This window comes from Argentina silus, assembly GCF_951799395.1.
Source record: "Argentina silus genome assembly, chromosome: X".
Taxonomy (NCBI): Eukaryota; Metazoa; Chordata; class Actinopteri; order Argentiniformes; family Argentinidae; genus Argentina; species Argentina silus.
The window spans coordinates 42,755,498-42,773,682 of record NC_139653.1 but is presented as its reverse complement, the minus strand read 5'-3'; the positions used below and the strand labels follow the sequence as shown (position 1 = coordinate 42,773,682).

At 41.7% G+C, this 18,185-nt stretch overlaps 1 protein-coding gene across 1 annotated transcript; it reads left to right on the top strand.

The window, feature by feature from the left end:
• Window positions 1-1,570: 1,570 nt before the first annotated feature.
• ifngr1l (interferon gamma receptor 1-like) lies at window positions 1,571-17,567 on the top strand. Its single transcript, XM_083696110.1, has 7 exons — window positions 1,571-1,661; window positions 8,651-8,768; window positions 10,133-10,314; window positions 10,950-11,110; window positions 11,491-11,662; window positions 13,553-13,671; window positions 14,370-17,567. Exons 1-7 carry the CDS (start codon window positions 1,583-1,585, stop codon window positions 14,736-14,738), a joined length of 1,200 nt encoding a protein of 399 aa, XP_083552236.1. The 5' UTR covers window positions 1,571-1,582; the 3' UTR covers window positions 14,739-17,567.
• Window positions 17,568-18,185: the final 618 nt, after the last annotated feature.

Genomic DNA, 18,185 nt, shown 5'->3' with positions numbered 1-18,185 from the left:
AAGGTGATGTCACTGATGCCCGAAAACAGGCTTAAGAATACACCCTAGTCATTTTGGATAATATATTTATATTTTGGTTTAATTTGGACTTGATGAAATGCTGCTGAACCACAGGTCTCTTATATGATTAACAAACCCGCAAATGCTACCAAATAAGGTTATGGGCAGAACTTCATTAACCTCTCTAAAAAATAAAACTTTGTCGTCACACTCAATGTCCTCCCTGAGAACATTAGCCTAGATGTGGACAAAACTGACAGGATTTAGGATTGTGTTTGACAGTTATTTTTCTTGATGTTACAGCATAAAGCAGAATATAACATACAACAGGCACATCAAATAAACATTTCAGTGACAATGTTCATATTTCATGGGATGGAAACAGAATATAGCCTGTTGATGATGGGAAATCTGAAAAAGTTTGAATTTAGGCAGTAAAAGCCATAGAGATAGACCAGGTCTATATATGTATATGGTAAAAGCACTGTCATTTTAAATAGACGGCGGATACACCGACAAGTACAGTCTACTCCCGATTTTATCATTATGTTTCAGCTGATTATCATAACAATATGACAGCTATATTCCTTTCTAAATAACTGCCACAAACACATAAGGTTACAATGCATCACTCCACAGGCGGCATAAACTGATATATACTAACTTACTTACCCAAGGAAACTCCGGCAAGCTCCGCTATACATTTACAGAGATGTTGAGGAGTTGGGGGGAAAAAATGACTTATCCTGACGTCAGGAATTGGAGAACTACTTATCCCATATGCCCTTGCTTTCAGTAAAGATATTGTATTTCTGGTAGTTGTAGTTTTTAAAAGGAAGTGCCAGTCCATTTCGTAAATTGTCAAAATTGCAGTTATGATGTTCTATTTGGAATTATTTAATTATTGATGTATAAATATATAATTTCTTCCAGATCTACGCCTGTTCTTTTTCAGACTGAACCAATTAATAAAGGGCTAGAATATAAAATTGATGAACAGTACATTTAAACATCAACCATGTGTGTGAATCAACTTACTGTAGCCTTGGTGCCAGACCAATTTTGAGAATTCTGACATTCAGCAGGCTAAAATCAAGTTGTTGCTTGTATGTTGTTGAGATGCTATGATATAATGATATAAAGGGGGTTATACACAGGGGCAGGTCCGTGCATAGAATTCTGGAAGGGCAGATGCTGTTTCTTCAACAAAGTGGCAGGTTTACGAATTACAGCCCGTTGTACTGTTGCCTGTCTATGGGCTTTATTATGTTTTACTTTATGTTGTCTGTTGTATTCTCTGTATCTGGTGGGCTGTGGCAACAATCCAGTATCTATCTGTTTACGTCAAAGGAGTGAGGAAGGACTTCAATTACACAACCAAGGGACTTTCCTTTCTCAACTACAAGTACAATTATGAGCAGTGACGGTTGGAATATTTCACTGGGAGTTCACGTTAGCGCGTTTTCGTCAGTCTTCCCCCATTGGACAATCAGGATTCATTCAGGAAGCGAGTTCCACCCGACCCAACAACTCCAGACGAATACTGTTAATGTAGAATATGTCGCACATTTAAATAGGCAGAATGGGCTTTGTAATGAAAATGATCCGTACGTACATGTTCCTCATCGCTTTTACCTATCCTGTGGTTTTTTGTATTGTTGGTAAGTAAGCTATTTTTGCTTTTGACCGTTTATACCTTTCTTCGACGTCGTGGTAAACAAAAGAAGTGTTGTTATGTGCGTTGTCTTGTATGACTGTGTAGGACTATTTTGCAGAGTTGTTGCCTATGCTGGTTTGCAACACTGAAGAAAATGGAAGATAACTTGAAGGAAAAACTAATTTGCCTAAACTAACCCTGCACTGTTACTGTAGTAGGACCTCTCGGTGAATAGCTTGAGGTCAAGTTAGTTAAGACAAGTTTCTTTGTCCAAAATGACATCCTGTTTATAAGATGACAGGATTGTATGTCGGTTTCTGCTTGTGCAGACATCCACTCAGAAGTTTCTACACTAAGAAACTAAGGCTGGACAGCAGTGCCTGGCCGAGGGTTCTGAGAATAGTCATCTCGATAGAGAGAGTCTAACACAGCACGCTGGTTAGCTTGGCCTCATCTGGACCTTTGTGTGCGTGAGTGCGCGCGTGTGTGTGGTGCGTCTATGTGTGTGTCCGTTTCTGTGTGTGTTTGTGTATGTGGGTTAGCCTGAGAGAAGCATAATCATCAATTGAGGAGATTTATTTAGACGAGAGATATATGAGCTATTCAGCTTAGTTCAAGTCATACAATCAAAAATGTGAACATAACATAAAATATCATTGTTGTCGAAGGTTCTAGGAAAGTGATCAATTGAAAATAAGATTATCTAGCAAGACTATACATGCTAAATCACGTAGGAGGTCGGATAAGCAGTCTCCTAGAAGTAAGATTCTGAAAACAATTTATACCATCCCAAGACCAAATGGAATTTCTACCAAGAACATCAAAGGACCTTTTATCAAATGGGGGAGACCTTCTGGCAAATTGTATCAACAATGGTATTCAATTCATAAACAGTGTTTTCCACAGGTATTCAGATGGATCACACAATAATGAAAATGACAACAAAATACTACTAATAAAACACATGTTAAGATAAGATAAAATATGACTATATACACATCTATGAAACATTCAAATGTCATAATAGAGAAAAATGGGTGTACTGATTTAATCCTAGACAGGATGTCTGCAAGGTGTGTCCATTCTTCTGTGACAGAATGAACCCAAAACGCGTGTCACAAGGCATTTCCTTTGGCTCACAAACACAGAGAGTAATCCACATATGAACACATGTAAATAGAATGTAGTGGCCACGATTTGAGCCGACAACTGTCATCATATTTTCAGACCAGTTTAATAATTAGCTTGTCTTCAAATCCATCTACAGTAGGATACAATGTTTCTCAGTTGAATCCATGCATTTCAGCTACATGGACATAAATGTGTTCAGTGAAAGGTATTACGTGAAGTCGGAGCGGTGGCAGAGTTGAATGTTGAAATGTGAAAAATCAAGTTTATTATAGCAGCTCATGAATTATAGTTGACGCATTCTCTCACAGTGCAGAGAAACAAGGGGAAATGTCTAGATAGATAGATAGATTGGTAGGTACATTATTGATCCCCGAGGGATGTTCCAATGTTTGGAATGCTGCATGCGGCCTATCCACGAATTCTATTCAAACGTATTTAATACAGTACGTGTTCATATTTGGAATGTCACACGCAGCCAAAAAGCTTGCATGTTTAACAGTTGATGGGCACAGTTTATGATGGGTAGAGAGGGGGGGCCAGACATCTGACAACATGCTCTGGACAAATAGCCAAAATGCGAGGGTGATCAGATCAGATTGACATACTGACAAATATATGCAACGCTCTCGTGATCAGAGCTGTTTATTTGTTTTATTCTCGTCATTGCACATGGCATCTAAACAATTTTGACTGGTTCATGAAAGTTATCATTTCAATCATCTGAAATACTGTACATTCAGTGCCAGAGTCACGAACTGTGCTCTTTGCTTAGTGAGCGCGCTGTGTCCATATGTAGTAGCCAACTGTTGAAATGCGTGGAATCAACTGAGAAACATTATATCCAAATGGAAACAACAACTCATAAACTACTCTTCACATAATTAATCAGGCGGCAATGTTTGTAAACACACTGTAAACATATCTATCATGCTCGGTGGTGGCATTTGGTGAATGACCTGGAAAAAAAAACGCGTCGTCGCAGCGGTGGCTCGGCTCTAAACTTAGAACTACTGTAGACCTACTGTTTCCAACAGTGGAAAGGTATTTGGCTAATACTCTACTGGTGCTGTGTAAACAGACTATGCTGGGAAGGCAGTTTCCTGAGCTGGAGTAAATTGCTTCCCACCACCTCTCTAAACCACTGCCATTATGGGAGAGGGCTGACCGTTATTTGCACCCAGATTACTGGGTAAAGCTCTAGATTAAACAAGTAATTTTCTGTCAATCATTAATCAAAACACGCGTATGTGTGGCTTGTGGTGGTCCAGTGGTCTAGCACCATGGCCTACAGTGCACAGATATCCCCATGTCCACAGGGGTTCGAATCTGGCCCATGCCCTGCTGACATACCCTCTCATCCTTACTTTCCTGTCTTTCTTCACTATCTGTATCCAATAAATAAGAATAAAAAAACCTTTAAAAAACACACGTAAGTGGAATGTTTACGTTTACGTGTATGTCAATGCACTAATTGCACTTTCATCGTAGTAGTTAAGCATGCTGGGTAACAAATAATAGTGTTACTGAATGTTGTACCTAAAGTAATTACCACCAACTTCGGTTGTATGCCGAATAAAGGAACTTGAAGTTGACTTGATTTATCAGTCAGCATATTTTGTCAGAGCGTGCAGATTCACACAAGCAAATATGTTTAGGTGTTCGTGGTTCCGCAAGGATAGCACATCCTCTTGTGAAATGAAAGCCATGTGCACTGCCATGTTGCAATTTCCTCTGGCCATGTCCACCCTAACCCTAACCCCTTAGACAGTTGTATATAGGAGAATTAGATTTAACTATTCCACTTCGTCCTTTTGATAGGCAAGGTGGAATTCTTGCCATCTTGCTTATACTGTACCTAACCAGTCGTCTCAGTGTATAGGGAGTTGAGGCTATGGGTTGCTTCTGGACAGAGCCAGTCTGAGAGTGTGTTTTGGCTGTTAAACTTCACATACCCTGTTGCCCATTCCCGAGATGTTATGGTAGGGTTATTGTTCTCACAGCCAGCCTCCATTTTATAGCTCTGACTTCCTTTTGAATCTGTTTTGATCTTTGGTTTTGCTTCGTTTAATTCAGAAAGCTGACGATGTAGACGGATTTGGTGGCGCCAGCCTTGATTTCAATGTGTATAACTATTTACAGTTGAATGAGATATTCTTTGAGTTTTGGGGTACACCTGTCACGGGCACCTTTCTCCCGTGTTGTCCTTGACTCACGTTAACGTATGGTTAAAACTTAAGTCATATGTTGCTTTGAAACTGTTCAATTGGTTTGTTGAAACTCTATTCTCATTCTTCCTATGTGCATTAATGTGATGTTGTGCGCTAGATAAAGGTTCTGTTAATACAGCACGACATAATCGGGACCAGGTTCTCCCATTTAATGTCTAATGTTCACATGCATTGTTAACGACACATAGAGAGAGTCATCAGCTTCAGATATTGGCCTGAGCGTAAACTCCTCGCAATCCGATTTATCTTAAGTTAAGGGCATGGTAAAAACATTTTGAGTGTTCTTAATGGAATCTAGGATCCGACATGGTTGATTGTCTGTCACACTGGGATGAGCAAAGCATTATCAATCGTTATTAATCATGAAATATCTTTTGGAGTCAGATATAACGTAATGTTAATTTGTGTTAGTTGGTCATGTGACCACTTGTGTTGAGTTCGTAGTGTCAGTACAGACACTGTATTCAATCATTTATGATGAATGAACAATCATAAATGGCCCTCCTCTGAGTTGATTTGCAGTAATCTGTCACATATTTAAGCTCTGGTGAAGTGTCACTTATCTGTGGTATGCAGTGTGGCAAACACCTTTTCTCATTTCCGTTCTGATAGTGGCAGTGAAACAAAGCTGGTTTGAAATAGAAACTAATGTTTGTTTGAAACTGATGCCTAGGCTTAGCTTAATGTGCTAAAGCAGTGTTGTGCTGAGTGGGAGACCCGTGTTCAAACCCTGTCATCTACCCTGAGAGTGTAGGTAGGTGGGTGGGTGGGTGGGTGGGTGGGTGGGTGTATCGTACCTAGAGCTGAGGGAGCTCTCGGCTGCAGGTGGGTAGGTGGGTGGGTGGGTGGGTGTATCGTACCTAGAGCTGAGGGAGCTCTCGGCTGCAGGTGGGTGGGTGGGTGGGTGGGTGTATCGGACCTAGAGCTGAGGGAGCTCTCGGCTGCAGGTGGGTGGGTGGGTGGGTGGGTGTATCGGACCTAGAGCTGAGGGAGCTCTCGGCTGCAGGTGGGTGGGTGGGTGGGTGGGTGTATCGGACCTAGAGCTGAGGGAGCTCTCGGCTGCAGGTGGGTGGGTGGGTGGGTGGGTGTATCGGACCTAGAGCTGAGGGAGCTCTCGGCTGCTGTTCTCCACTCTTTTCCCCAAAGTGTGTACTCGGTCACTGACACTCACACATTTAAAAGTATTGGATTGATGTAAGCAGAGGGTCAGAGGGGGGTAACTCCACCGTATTTCCCACTTCTACTGATAACTCCATGATTAGGAGTGTACTAGTGGGTGTATACTTGGAGAGGAAAGGTAGAATATGGACCACATCCCTGGTCTACAGTGACACTTCCTGGGTTAGCGGACGGCAGAAGCAACACCCTCTCTCTCTGCAGGCCCTGGCTGTGGTGACTTCATGGTTCCTGCGGTTGTCACTTATATTACACACACACACACACACACACACACACACACACACACACCAACTTGGCCCTGCTCTTTTATAAGAGCATGAAAGTGAACTAATGTACTGTATCATGCATCATCCTAGCAGCATACTGTAAAGGTGCGTGGCTGAGGTTTAGGCACCATAACTCTGACCGTAATGGTTTATGGCTTGATTGGTTTAGAGACAATGACTAAATAATAATCATAATAATAATCATAATAATCATAATTATTTGCATCTGTATTGCAGCTGTTTAGACACCCAAAGCGCTCACATTGTAAGGGGGAGAACGCACCTCCTTACTGTGTAGCATTAATTTGGGCGATGCCACTGTCGCCATTATGCTCCAGAAAGCTTACCTCACATCAACTGTTAAACTCCTAAAGACCGCTTCACCCTCACTACCCCCCTAACCCCGAGACCTCTTCTCCCCTGCTACCCCCCTGTACTAGTTCTCTCCTGCTAATAAAATATATGTAAAAACAATAAATAAAAAAAAGCCTACTGGCATTACGACTGCCAATGGCCCCGGGGTGTGAGCATTGATTACTTTGTCTTATGATGACTGTTGGATAGATGATTCACTTACTTAAACAAATGTATTGTTGTACGTCGCTTTGGATAAAGGCGTCTGCTAAATGCCGTAAATGTAATCTTGTGCAACCAGAAGGAAATGGTGTGTTTCCTTATCGTGGAGTATCTGTTAAGCACATCCTGCTGGTTGATGGGTCTGTGTGAGTCAAAGAGAGCTAGACTACATAGCAAATTCATGAACAGTTGCATTAACTCCCCAAGCTAATGCCTAGGCTAAGCTTTGTGAGTTAAGGTGGTGTTGTTGTGGCAAGTGGGAGACCCAGGTTTAAACCTCCTCAATGACACTGCTGTAATCTCACTCCCTGAGAGTGTGGCAGGGGAGGCTGGTATTGGCATTCAATTAAGGACCTTAAAAGGAGCATTGTCAATGCCACCAAGGTCATCACTATGACTTAGTCGTTGATAAGTTGGTACTAGTGGTGTGTCTCCTGCCTGCATTATCTCAGAATATCCAGAATAGCTGTAACATTTCCATCTGTTAGGACTTCATTGTGGAGGAGATGGATAAAATGCTGAATAGACAATAGTTTTTAATTTATAAACATCAGAAATAGAAGAAAAAGTCTTGATGGTTTTCCAGCCCGCAGTATATCATCATCCTTGTCATATTTGACAGTGGTTTGGAGTGTTGTTTTCTGTGAGGTCGTTGTTGTTGTTCCAATGGAACCCAGCTGCAGGCAGAGTAGTTACAGTTCCACTGTAGGGTTAGCCTGACCTCTAGTGGACCTAGTCGATAAAACAGCCTCAGGAAACAGACACTAGCCTTTTTTTAATTGTTAGGAACACAACTTCTCGCGTCCTCTCCTCCATCCTCCACTCGCTTCGTCCTCAAAAAGCATTGGAGAATATGTAAGAGGAGGAACCTAGATCTTCTCCTCCAGTGTGTTTTCAGTAGGACACGAGTGGAGGACACAGGAGAGGACACAAGGAGTCGGCTTCCTAACAATTGAGAAAAGGCTCATATCTCTTTGTACGATGTCTATTAATCTCAGAACCCAGAATATCATCTCTCGTCTTAAGTAAGACTAAATGTCCATTGGTTTGCGGTTTTCCACTGTAGGCTATATAAACGTATATGATGTCCCCCCCCTAATTTGAGGTAAGGATTAGGGGTTGAGAAGAGGATCTTGGATATTGCTATTCACACTATAATATCTCCTTTATGGTCTGTTGACGAAATGATGGACTCTCTCTCTTTCATAGGTACTTCTCAACTTACATATCCCATTGAAGTAAGTCTCTGGTCCTGTTCAGAAACAGTCCTTACTCCCTACCTCCTAGACTCCTAGACATCCTTACTCCCTATGTCCTAGACTCCTAGGAGTCCTTACTCCCTACAGTACCTTTTAGACTCCTAGGCATCCCTACTCCCTACCTCATAGACTCCTAGACTCCTAGACTAGACATTATTAAGCAAAATGCCAATAGTAACTCGACATTGCCCTCTGATAGAAAAGGTTTTGCTTACACCCACCCAATTCTTTCAGATCTACACAAGGGTGTAGGCTAGGGAGCAGTGGTCAAGGGTTGTTTCAGGACAAGGCCTTTGTCTTAGGTGAGTTCACTGATTCACAAGACCCTGACTCTCCACTGCCTTCCCCCCTCAGTTCCTCCTGCGGCCAACGTGAGTCTGGATTGCCACAACTTCAAGAATGTTCTCTTCTGGAAATACAGACGCCCAGACCTGCAGCCTCGCTTCATCGTGCAGACGAAAGGCTATTATGAGTGAGCTGCGTTCCAGTGTCTGACTGGACATGCTCATTGAAATGCGCACATGTTTGACACCATTCCTCATTCCATTCCATGCACTACAATGAGGCCGTCCTCCAATTTCTACCTCCACCAGCCTCCCCTGATACTTGAGCTGCGCATGATTTGATTTGGCCTGTATAGCCTATTGCAACCAATGTAATTGTCCCAACAAGTGCAAACTAATACTTGACCCAGGTCTGTTATGACAGGCTCCACTATGCTCATGTTTTCTCTCTCCTCTCCTATATACAGTGCCTTCAGTAAGTATTCACCCCCCTGGACTTTTTCCCAATTTTTGTCACTGCCCTTTGCTATGACAGTCCTAAAATTAGCTCAAATGCAAAACTGTCTTCAACAAGTCACTCAATAAGTTGAATTGAGTCAATCTGAGTGCAAGGATAACAGTTAATGTGATTTCAGAATGAATATCTTTGTTTTTATAGGGTCTCTGATTTGCATAGGATCAATTACACACTGTGTCTGTCGATCATGTTGTCATTACAAACTGAGCAAATGGAGAGGAAGACTTTTTTGCATTTAAGCAAATTTTAGGAGTGTCATAGCAAAGGGGGTGAATACTTATTGACTTAAGACTTTTCATTTTTAATTAATTAGTAAACATTTAAAAAAAATAAACACTTTATATGTTATTTTTGTGTATATCAGTGACAAAAAAACAAAACATAAATTAAATCTATTTTAAAGCCAGGTGGAAAAAGTCCAGGGGGTGAATACTTACTAAAGGCACAGCCTCCAACCCAGTGGAGGCTGGTGGAGGTGGAAATTTGAGGACATGTGTGTTCGATACCATTCCTTATTCCATTCCATGCATTACAATGAGCCTGTCCTCCTCTTCTACCTGCACCAGCCTCCCCTGATACAACCATTCTAACGTTCAGCCTCCCCTGATACAACCATTCTAACGTTCAGCCTCCCCTGATACAACCATTCTAACGTTCAGCCTCCCCTGATACAACCATTCTAACGTTCAGCCTCCCCTGATACAACCATTCTAACGTTCAGCCTCCCCTGATACAACCATTCTAGCGTTCAGCCTCCCCTGATACAACCATTCTAACGTTCAGCCTCCCCTGATACAACCATTCTAACGTTCAGCCTCCCCTGATACAACCATTCTAACGTTCAGCCTCCCCTGATACAACCATTCTAGCGTTCAGCCTCCCCTGATACAACCATTCTAACGTTCAGCCTCCACTGATACAACCATTCTAACGTTCAGCCTCCCCTGATACAACCATTCTAACGTTCAGCCTCCACTGATACAACCATTCTAACGTTCAGCCTCCCCTGATACAACCATTCTCTCTCTCCTCCAGTGACGATTCAGAAGAGGTATGTTCCAACATCTCCCACTACCGCTGTGATGTCACCTCATCCACCAAGAAGGCAATTGTTTACAATGTAAAAGTGACAGCTGTGGTTGGTGAGAGCCAGTCTGAGCCTGTGGATCTCTTATTCAGCTACGACCAATACTATAAGGACCTTGTGAATCAAACATGTAAGTTCTCACTCAGCCGACTGAGAGGGCCTGTACTATATATATATAGGGAGATATGCTTTATTGTTTCAACCTGGAAAGATTGTATTGTATGCCATGACAATGCTAGTCAATGATGAAGGAGTTGGCTTAAGTACATATTGTACAGATCTGGAACCAGACTTTTGTACACAATATTGTATATTGCTTGTCATAGAATAGGGGTAAAGTTGATGCAGTCTAGTCAATAAATTGGGGAGCTAACTCAAGTCTTCATGCCCCAGGCAGGGACATGGTTAGTCATCAAATGATCTTGGTTTAAAAAACCACCTCTGTTACAATATTGTGTACATGATAGATGATTCTACTCTTTGGAACACTCTCCCAAACCACATCAAATAATCCAGCACGCTCTCCTCCTTCAAACGATCCCTCAAAACCCATCTTTTTAAACTTGCTCTTAATTTTAAATTATTTTTATTGTTGTTTTTACTGACTGTGCTTTTGTTTTACTTCTTATTTATCTATCTATTATTGTTCTCTCTATGGAATGTAGTGTCTTTGAGTACTGAGAAAAGCGCTTTACAAAGTAAATGCATTATTATTATTATTATTATAAGCAGACTGACGGTTATGATTCTCTGTGTTGATTTTAGGTTCCGTGGACCTCTCGGGTGTCAACGTCACTGTCCAATCAGATCAGAGTCAGATCAGAGTTGAGTTACCCCACCCCTTTCACCTCTACAGACATGCCATCGACCGGTCCGAAAGGAAAGAACACAAGGTGTTTGACTTCACGGTTGTCACCGAAAACTCGGTAAGACTGACAGGACAACCAGTGCTCTGCTGACTCTGAAGACCTGGTTTCCTGGACGCAGATTAAGTCCAGAACTAAATCAGTCTTTCTGTCTAGGAGAAGACTCAATCTGGGTCTGGGGAACAAGTCCTAAATACAAAGTTTTCTTATCATTTTTGGAAGGATCTTACTCTAAACTGTTATTTTATGTAGTTTTTGTGTTTTTGTGTTTGGTTTTATAAATGTAATCTTGGCCTGTGTCCAACTTTGCCTGTATGTTGCAGGATAATTGAAACAGAAAATAACGTATTCTATCTCCACTTTATTATGTTATTTTATTTTTCTCTCCATTCTATTCTATTCTATTCTATTCTATTCTATTCTATTCTTTTTGTCCTCAGACAGTGCATAGAGTCTCCTGCGACTACAACCACCACCATGTGTGCAAGGCAGACTTACAAGTAGAGGGAGGTGGAGAGAAGAGACACTGCGTGATGATAGAGGGACACATGGGAAATGTCAAGGCCAAGACTCCACAGAGCGTCTGTACTGAGCCTCAGCCTCCCCCCACCAGTAAGATTATACTACAGTATAAACAACACAATGTATTACTTTCCATCTATGGTAAAGGCTACCTGGGATACTTCGGAGTCACGATTCTGACATCACCCCCATTGAAGTTGAGGTTTAAAACAGGTTAGGGTTTAGGTTAGGGTCGTCCCAAGGATACCACTTAGCATCTACCCTCCATCTATTACCATGGAAGTTATTCTCCTCTCCAAATGCTCAGACACCCCCCCCTCTGGTGACCTGACCACCGCTCTAACCCCTGTCCACCTCTCTAACCTCTGGCCACCTGTCCACCTCTCTAACCTCTGGCCTACCTACAGGTACCACCTCTCTAACCTCTGGCCACCTGTCCACCTCTCTAACCTCTGGCCACCTGTCCACCTCTCTAACCTCTGGCCACCTGTCCACCTTTCTAACTTCTGGCCACCTGTCCACATCTCTAACCTCTGGCCACCTGTCCACCTCTCTAACTTCTGGCCTACCTACAGGTACCACCTCTCTAACCTCTGGCCACCTCTCTAACCTCTGGCCACCTGTCCACCTCTCTAACCTCTGGCCACCTGTCCACATCTCTAACCTCTGGCCACCTGTCCACATCTCTAACCTCTGGCCACCTGTCCACCTCTCTAACCTCTGGCCACCTGTCCACCTCTCTAACCTCTGGCCTACCTACAGGTACCACCTCTCTAACCTCTGGCCACCTCTCTAACCTCTGGCCACCTGTCCACCTCTCTAACCTCTGGCCACCTGTCCACCTTTCTAACCTCTGGCCACCTGTCCACATCTCTAACCTCTGGCCACCTGTCCACATCTCTAACCTCTGGCCACCTGTCCACCTCTCTAACCTCTGGCCTACCTACAGGTACCACCTCTCTAACCTCTGGCCACCTGTCCACCTCTCTAACCTCTGGCCACCTGTCCACCTCTCTAACCTCTGGCCTACCTACAGGTACTTACCCTGTATCTTCTTCTTTTGGCACCTGCTGGACAGCACTGCTCACTGAAAATACTTATTTTACCTGAGTTTCCACAAAGTTCATCTCTCAGAGCCAGAGAGTATGCCACTGAATATTGCATGCTTACTCTGTAGCTGTAACATCTGGGTTGAGATTACAGTACCACAAAGTATGGATTTACATGCATATTGAGTTTCCGCTTACCTTGCATTACCTTATGTTGCTGTCTATTGACCGTCCCAGACTGACACATTTTAAACCAAGTACTGCACTAATTTACATGTTTAATGGAGATACTATAATTGAAGATGTGATAAGACTAGACTTAATTGGCCCTTGGCATTTAGAACGTGTATGCATCATCTTCTGTTTAGCCTTAGCTTCCTGTTGAAGGCAGTTAGGATATTTGAAAATTGTTTATCTGTGAAATCAGTTGAACTGATGCAGCTACTCTTGGAGGACAACATTTGGGTTGTCTTTTAACATCCAGTCTTTAAAAGTCCAGTATGTAACATTCAAGCTTCCAGATGGTTGTAATGACTACGTTTAATCGGTAGCGATCAGGGAATGAGAAATATTTTGTTTACAAAGGCTGGGTTTGGGTCCGGAAAAGAGCTTTCTAAAATGGAGTGTCCTACCCAACACTCAAGTTTGCATATAAACATCTAGGAGAGTGGACTCACCGATTTTCACTTTTCTGGTGGCTGCCTTTTCGAATCATGCGCGCATGTAGAAACACAACAGCCAATGTCCAACACTTCAAGTCCATTTCAGGGGTTCAGATTATTATTAGGGAGGATGTTGTTGTTTGGAACTTCGAACTGAATTTCACAGCGGTTGCCAGAGGTGGCAGATTCCCATCAAACGTACGCCCTGCTCCTTTAATGTTTAAAACTCAGTTGGACTGTCAGGGTAACACTGTGTTTGTCTCCTGCAGGTCTCAACTACATCATCTACATTGCCATGGCTTCTCTCGTCTCTATTGTGTTTGGCTGTATTGGGTGGATGGCGTACAAGAAAATTACAAGCTCCTCCCCCCCTCTACCTGTGTTTATGGTACGTTCAACCTATCAGCAGTTAGTTCTGCAGCTGAATCATTATTGTGATATATTATTAAAAACATTTTAATATGGATCAGAATTATTTTTCTGTACTCCTATCTGGCAGATTTTGAGTAGTATGAGGAAAATACGCCAGTTCGATCTGATCCTGGATAGCAAAAAATAATCCAGATCACTCTGATCTAGATTAAACATTTTGACATACTGGGCCCAGGTGGTTTTATGTGAGCATACTGCAGTATAGATATTATGAGAGTTATGTTGTACTTTGTGATGTAAACTCTGAGGGCTTGTAAAAGAAGAGCCCATTAAAGCCCCAATCTGACCCCACTATTTTGTTTATATTCTTCAATAATCAATTGGTGTACATCATTTATTAGTAAAGTTGAGTCAAAAACAGACACATCCTTTTGTGGGGTGCAGGGCCACAATGATTACATCATTAATTTAAATCAATTAATTGAACAGCAGGAAATATTACAGCTCATTCCCATGTCCATCCATCGCCACTTTCCTCTCTGTCTCTCCCTCTACACATTTGTAACCCTGTCTTTATCAGTTTCACTGTCTAAATAAAAATACAAAAGGGGAGTGAAAATATAAACATATATAGTTTTGAACTATAGCGTTTGATTGTGTGTTGTGTCCTCCCCTCCTCTCCTCCCTTCCACTTCCCCCCTTTTATCCTGCTAGGTCTCCAAGTTGTCCGACATGGTCAGAGGCAGATACCTGCATCCAGAGGAAACCAGCGTGAGCGAGGTGCACAGCGTCAACCCAAAAGGCAGCACCCCTCTATTGAAGACCCCTACAACCACCAGCACCTCCCCAGAGGAGATCGGCCGCTACCCCATCGAACAAGTCTCCTATGAGGAGAGGGTCGTCGGCGAGGTCATGACCCTCAGCGACGGAACAGGCTCCTCATCTGAGGATACAAGTGAGGAGGGCGGGGGGAGGGACTGTAACAGTGAGTTGTTCGGTTACGACCGGGGCCATGTTATCTTGGTGAAGGGGGAGATGAGTGCAGGGGACGTCGTGGAAGGATACAAACCAGCTGAGCTCTGAGGCGGAGGCATATACAGAGTAGACCAGCAGACGTCTGAGGCGGAGGCATATACAGAGTAGACCAGCAGACGTCTGAGGCGGAGGCATATACAGAGTAGACCAGCAGACGTCTGAGGCGGAGGCATATACAGAGTAGACCAGCAGACGTCTGAGGCTCTAAAAATCTTAGGTCACTTAGGATCACTACTTTATTTTAAGAATGTGAAATGTCAGAATAATTTATTTCAGCTTTTATTTCTTTCATCACATTCCCAGTGGGCCATAAGTTTACATACACTTAGTTAGTATTTGGTATCATTGCCTTTAAATTGTTTAACTTGGGTCAAACGTTTTGGGTAGCCTTCCACAAGCTTCCCCAATAAGTTGGTGGAATTTTGGCCCATTCCTCGTGATAGAACTTGTGTAACTGAGTCAGGTTTGTAGGCCTCCTTGCTCGCACTTGTTTTTTCAGTTCTGCCCACAAATTTTTTATAGGATTGAGGTCAGGGCCTTGTGATGGCCACTCCAATACCTTGACTTTGTTGTCAAGCCATTTTGCCACAACTTTGGAAGTATGCTTGGGGTCATTGTCCATTTGGAAGACCCATTTGCGACCAAGCTTTAACTTCCTGGCTGATGTCTTGAATGTTGCTTCAATATATCCATATAATTTTCCTTCCTCATGATGCCATATATTTTGTGAAGTGCACCAGTCCCTCCTGCAGCAAAGCACCCCCACAACATGATGCTGCCACCCCCGTGCTTCACGTTTTGGGATGGTGTTCTTCGGCTTGCAAGCCTCCCCCTTTTTCCTCCAAACATAACGATGGTCATTATGTCCAAACAGAGGACATTTCTCCAAAACGTAAAACCTGGCTTCTTCCTTGCTGAGCGACCTTTCAGGTTATGTCGATATAGGACTCATTTTACTGTGGATTTAGATACTTTTGTACCTGTTTCCTCCAGCATCTTCACAAGGTCCTTTGCTGTTGTTCTGGGATTGATTTGCGCCAAAGTACGTTCATCTCTAGGAGACAGAACGCATCTCTTTTCTGAGAGGTATGACAGTTGCGCTAACTGCATTTCGTTGTCTCTGTGCTTGTACTCTGCACAATGACAATAAAGTTGAATCTAATCTAATCTAAACTAAATGTATGTAAACTTCTGACCCACTGGAATTGTGATATAGTGAATTATAACTGGAATAATCTGTCTGTAAACAATTGTTGGAAAAAACGACTTGTGTCATGCATAAAGTAGATGTCTTAACCGACTTGCCAAAACTATAGTTTGTTAACATGAAATCTGTGGAGTGGTTAAAAAATGAGTTTTAATGACTTCAACCTAAGTGTTTGTAAACGTCCGACTTCAACTGAGATCATCAGCACATCAGATGAATGGACAGTCTGATGGAGAATGGAGAGAGTTACTTTAGCAGAGGCCATATCATTGTCACAGCATTATTTCACCATTTCATTTCATTCACTGTATACAGAGCAGTTTGACTGCCGATTGCACTTGTTCTTATCAAAGGGTTTACTTACGATGACTGTTGCATAGTTGATTCACTTACTCAGACAGTACTAAGTACAAATGTACTTATTGTAAGTTGCTTTGGATAAAAGCATCTGCCTTAAAATGTAAAAATACAGTGCCTTCAGTAATTGATTCCTATGCAAATCAGAGACTCTATGAAAAGAAAGATATTCATTCTAAAATCACATGAACTGTTATCCCTGCACTCAGACTCAATTAAGCTTAATGAATGACTCGTTGAAGACATTTTTGTATTTGAGCTCATTAAAAAAAAATACATTTAACAAATTCACTACAATATTATGGGGTATTTTGTGTAGATCAGTGACAAAAATCTAAATAATCTGTTTTAAAATCAGGTTGTAACACTTACTGAAGGCGCTTTAACTGCTGTTCAGTTTATTTTCATTTATTTTAGTTTATTTGCATTTTGAAAGCAAGCAAATATAATACAAAAACCTGCATGCATGTGAATACAATTTATGGAGGATATTACACAATAAAATCCAAGACACATTTCCATTGTTACTGTATTGTATATAGTGGCTGAGATATGTGAGGGTATGAAGGGGATGGTGGAGGGACATTAGGGAAGAACAAGGAGCCAATGACCTCTTCACCCCACTGCCCCCCAGTACAAGTTTCTCTCCTGTTAATAAAAATAAATAAATACATTTAAAAAAAAATCCATCTTCTAGCATTGTGACTGCCAGTGGCCCCTGGTCTGAGCATTGATTACTTTATCTTCTGATGACTGATGGATAGATGATTCACTTACTTAAACAATGTATTTGTTGTAAGTCGCTTTGGATAAAGGCGTCTGCTAAATGCCATAAATGTAAATATATTGCACTTTATATAATGGGCTAGATTAGAGTTGAGAATGTATATTATATAACTGCATTGTTCTTCCATTTTGTTGTATAAAGTATTTTTTTTGTCCTTGCACATTTTCAATCATACTGATTTCATGTTTAATGTTGCATCATCAAACTTTTTCGTGTGCCAGTTGTATTGTCATAGAGGTATATTACAAATTGCATGTTTTTTTTTATAAAACCTGTTTCTCCATTTCTGTAAAATGTTTTATCTGAGTTTTAATTTTGTGATTGTGTTGTGAAGACAGATTGTGGTCATAACAGGGTTAGGGTTATAAGGGCTCATAATGGCACAGAGTTAGTCTGGGGGTGCATTCTGCTGTTCAATGGTCATTTCAATGTATAATGATATACAGTATACCCACTGTTTGTATGCTTTTTCTGTACAGGTTATTGTTGGTGCTGGTGTTGTATAAACTACAATAAAAGTGAATTTAATGCACATTTGTGTTCCATGATCTATTGTTTTTTTTTTCAGTTGCATTTTCTGGTCAATGAAATTCTACTCTGAAAGGAAGGGAAGCAGCTATTTCAGTAAATCAGGTAGCATTGATTGAAAGAACGACTTGGCCCTTTTAAACAGGAAGGATTCACAGCTGCAGAGGAAATGACCTCTTCCAGTAGCACCAAATAAGGAAGCACCGCCGGATGTGTGTGTTTGTTTGACATGTGACATTTGAAGCAATATCCTCCTGTTCTTTCCTCTAATCCCTGGGCCAGAAGAGGAGGGAAGTACAGAGGGAACAAGGAGATATAGATTGCATATTGTATTATGGGCTAGATTAGAGTTGAGAATGTATATTATATAACTGTATTGTTCTTCTGCTGTATTGTACGATTTTTTTAGTTTTTGCACTTTATCATGCTGATTTCCATCTTCAATGTTAAAATATAAAGTGTTAGAAATAGTAATGTCCAAACATTTTCAGATAGTAATCAATTTAATTCCCCCTCCCCATGTTTCACAAATTATATCACACTTATATAACCCAAATAGAGAGCTTGCGGTGCCAAGGACATGCCTGTGTCAATGGCTTTGTGTAGATCTGTATCT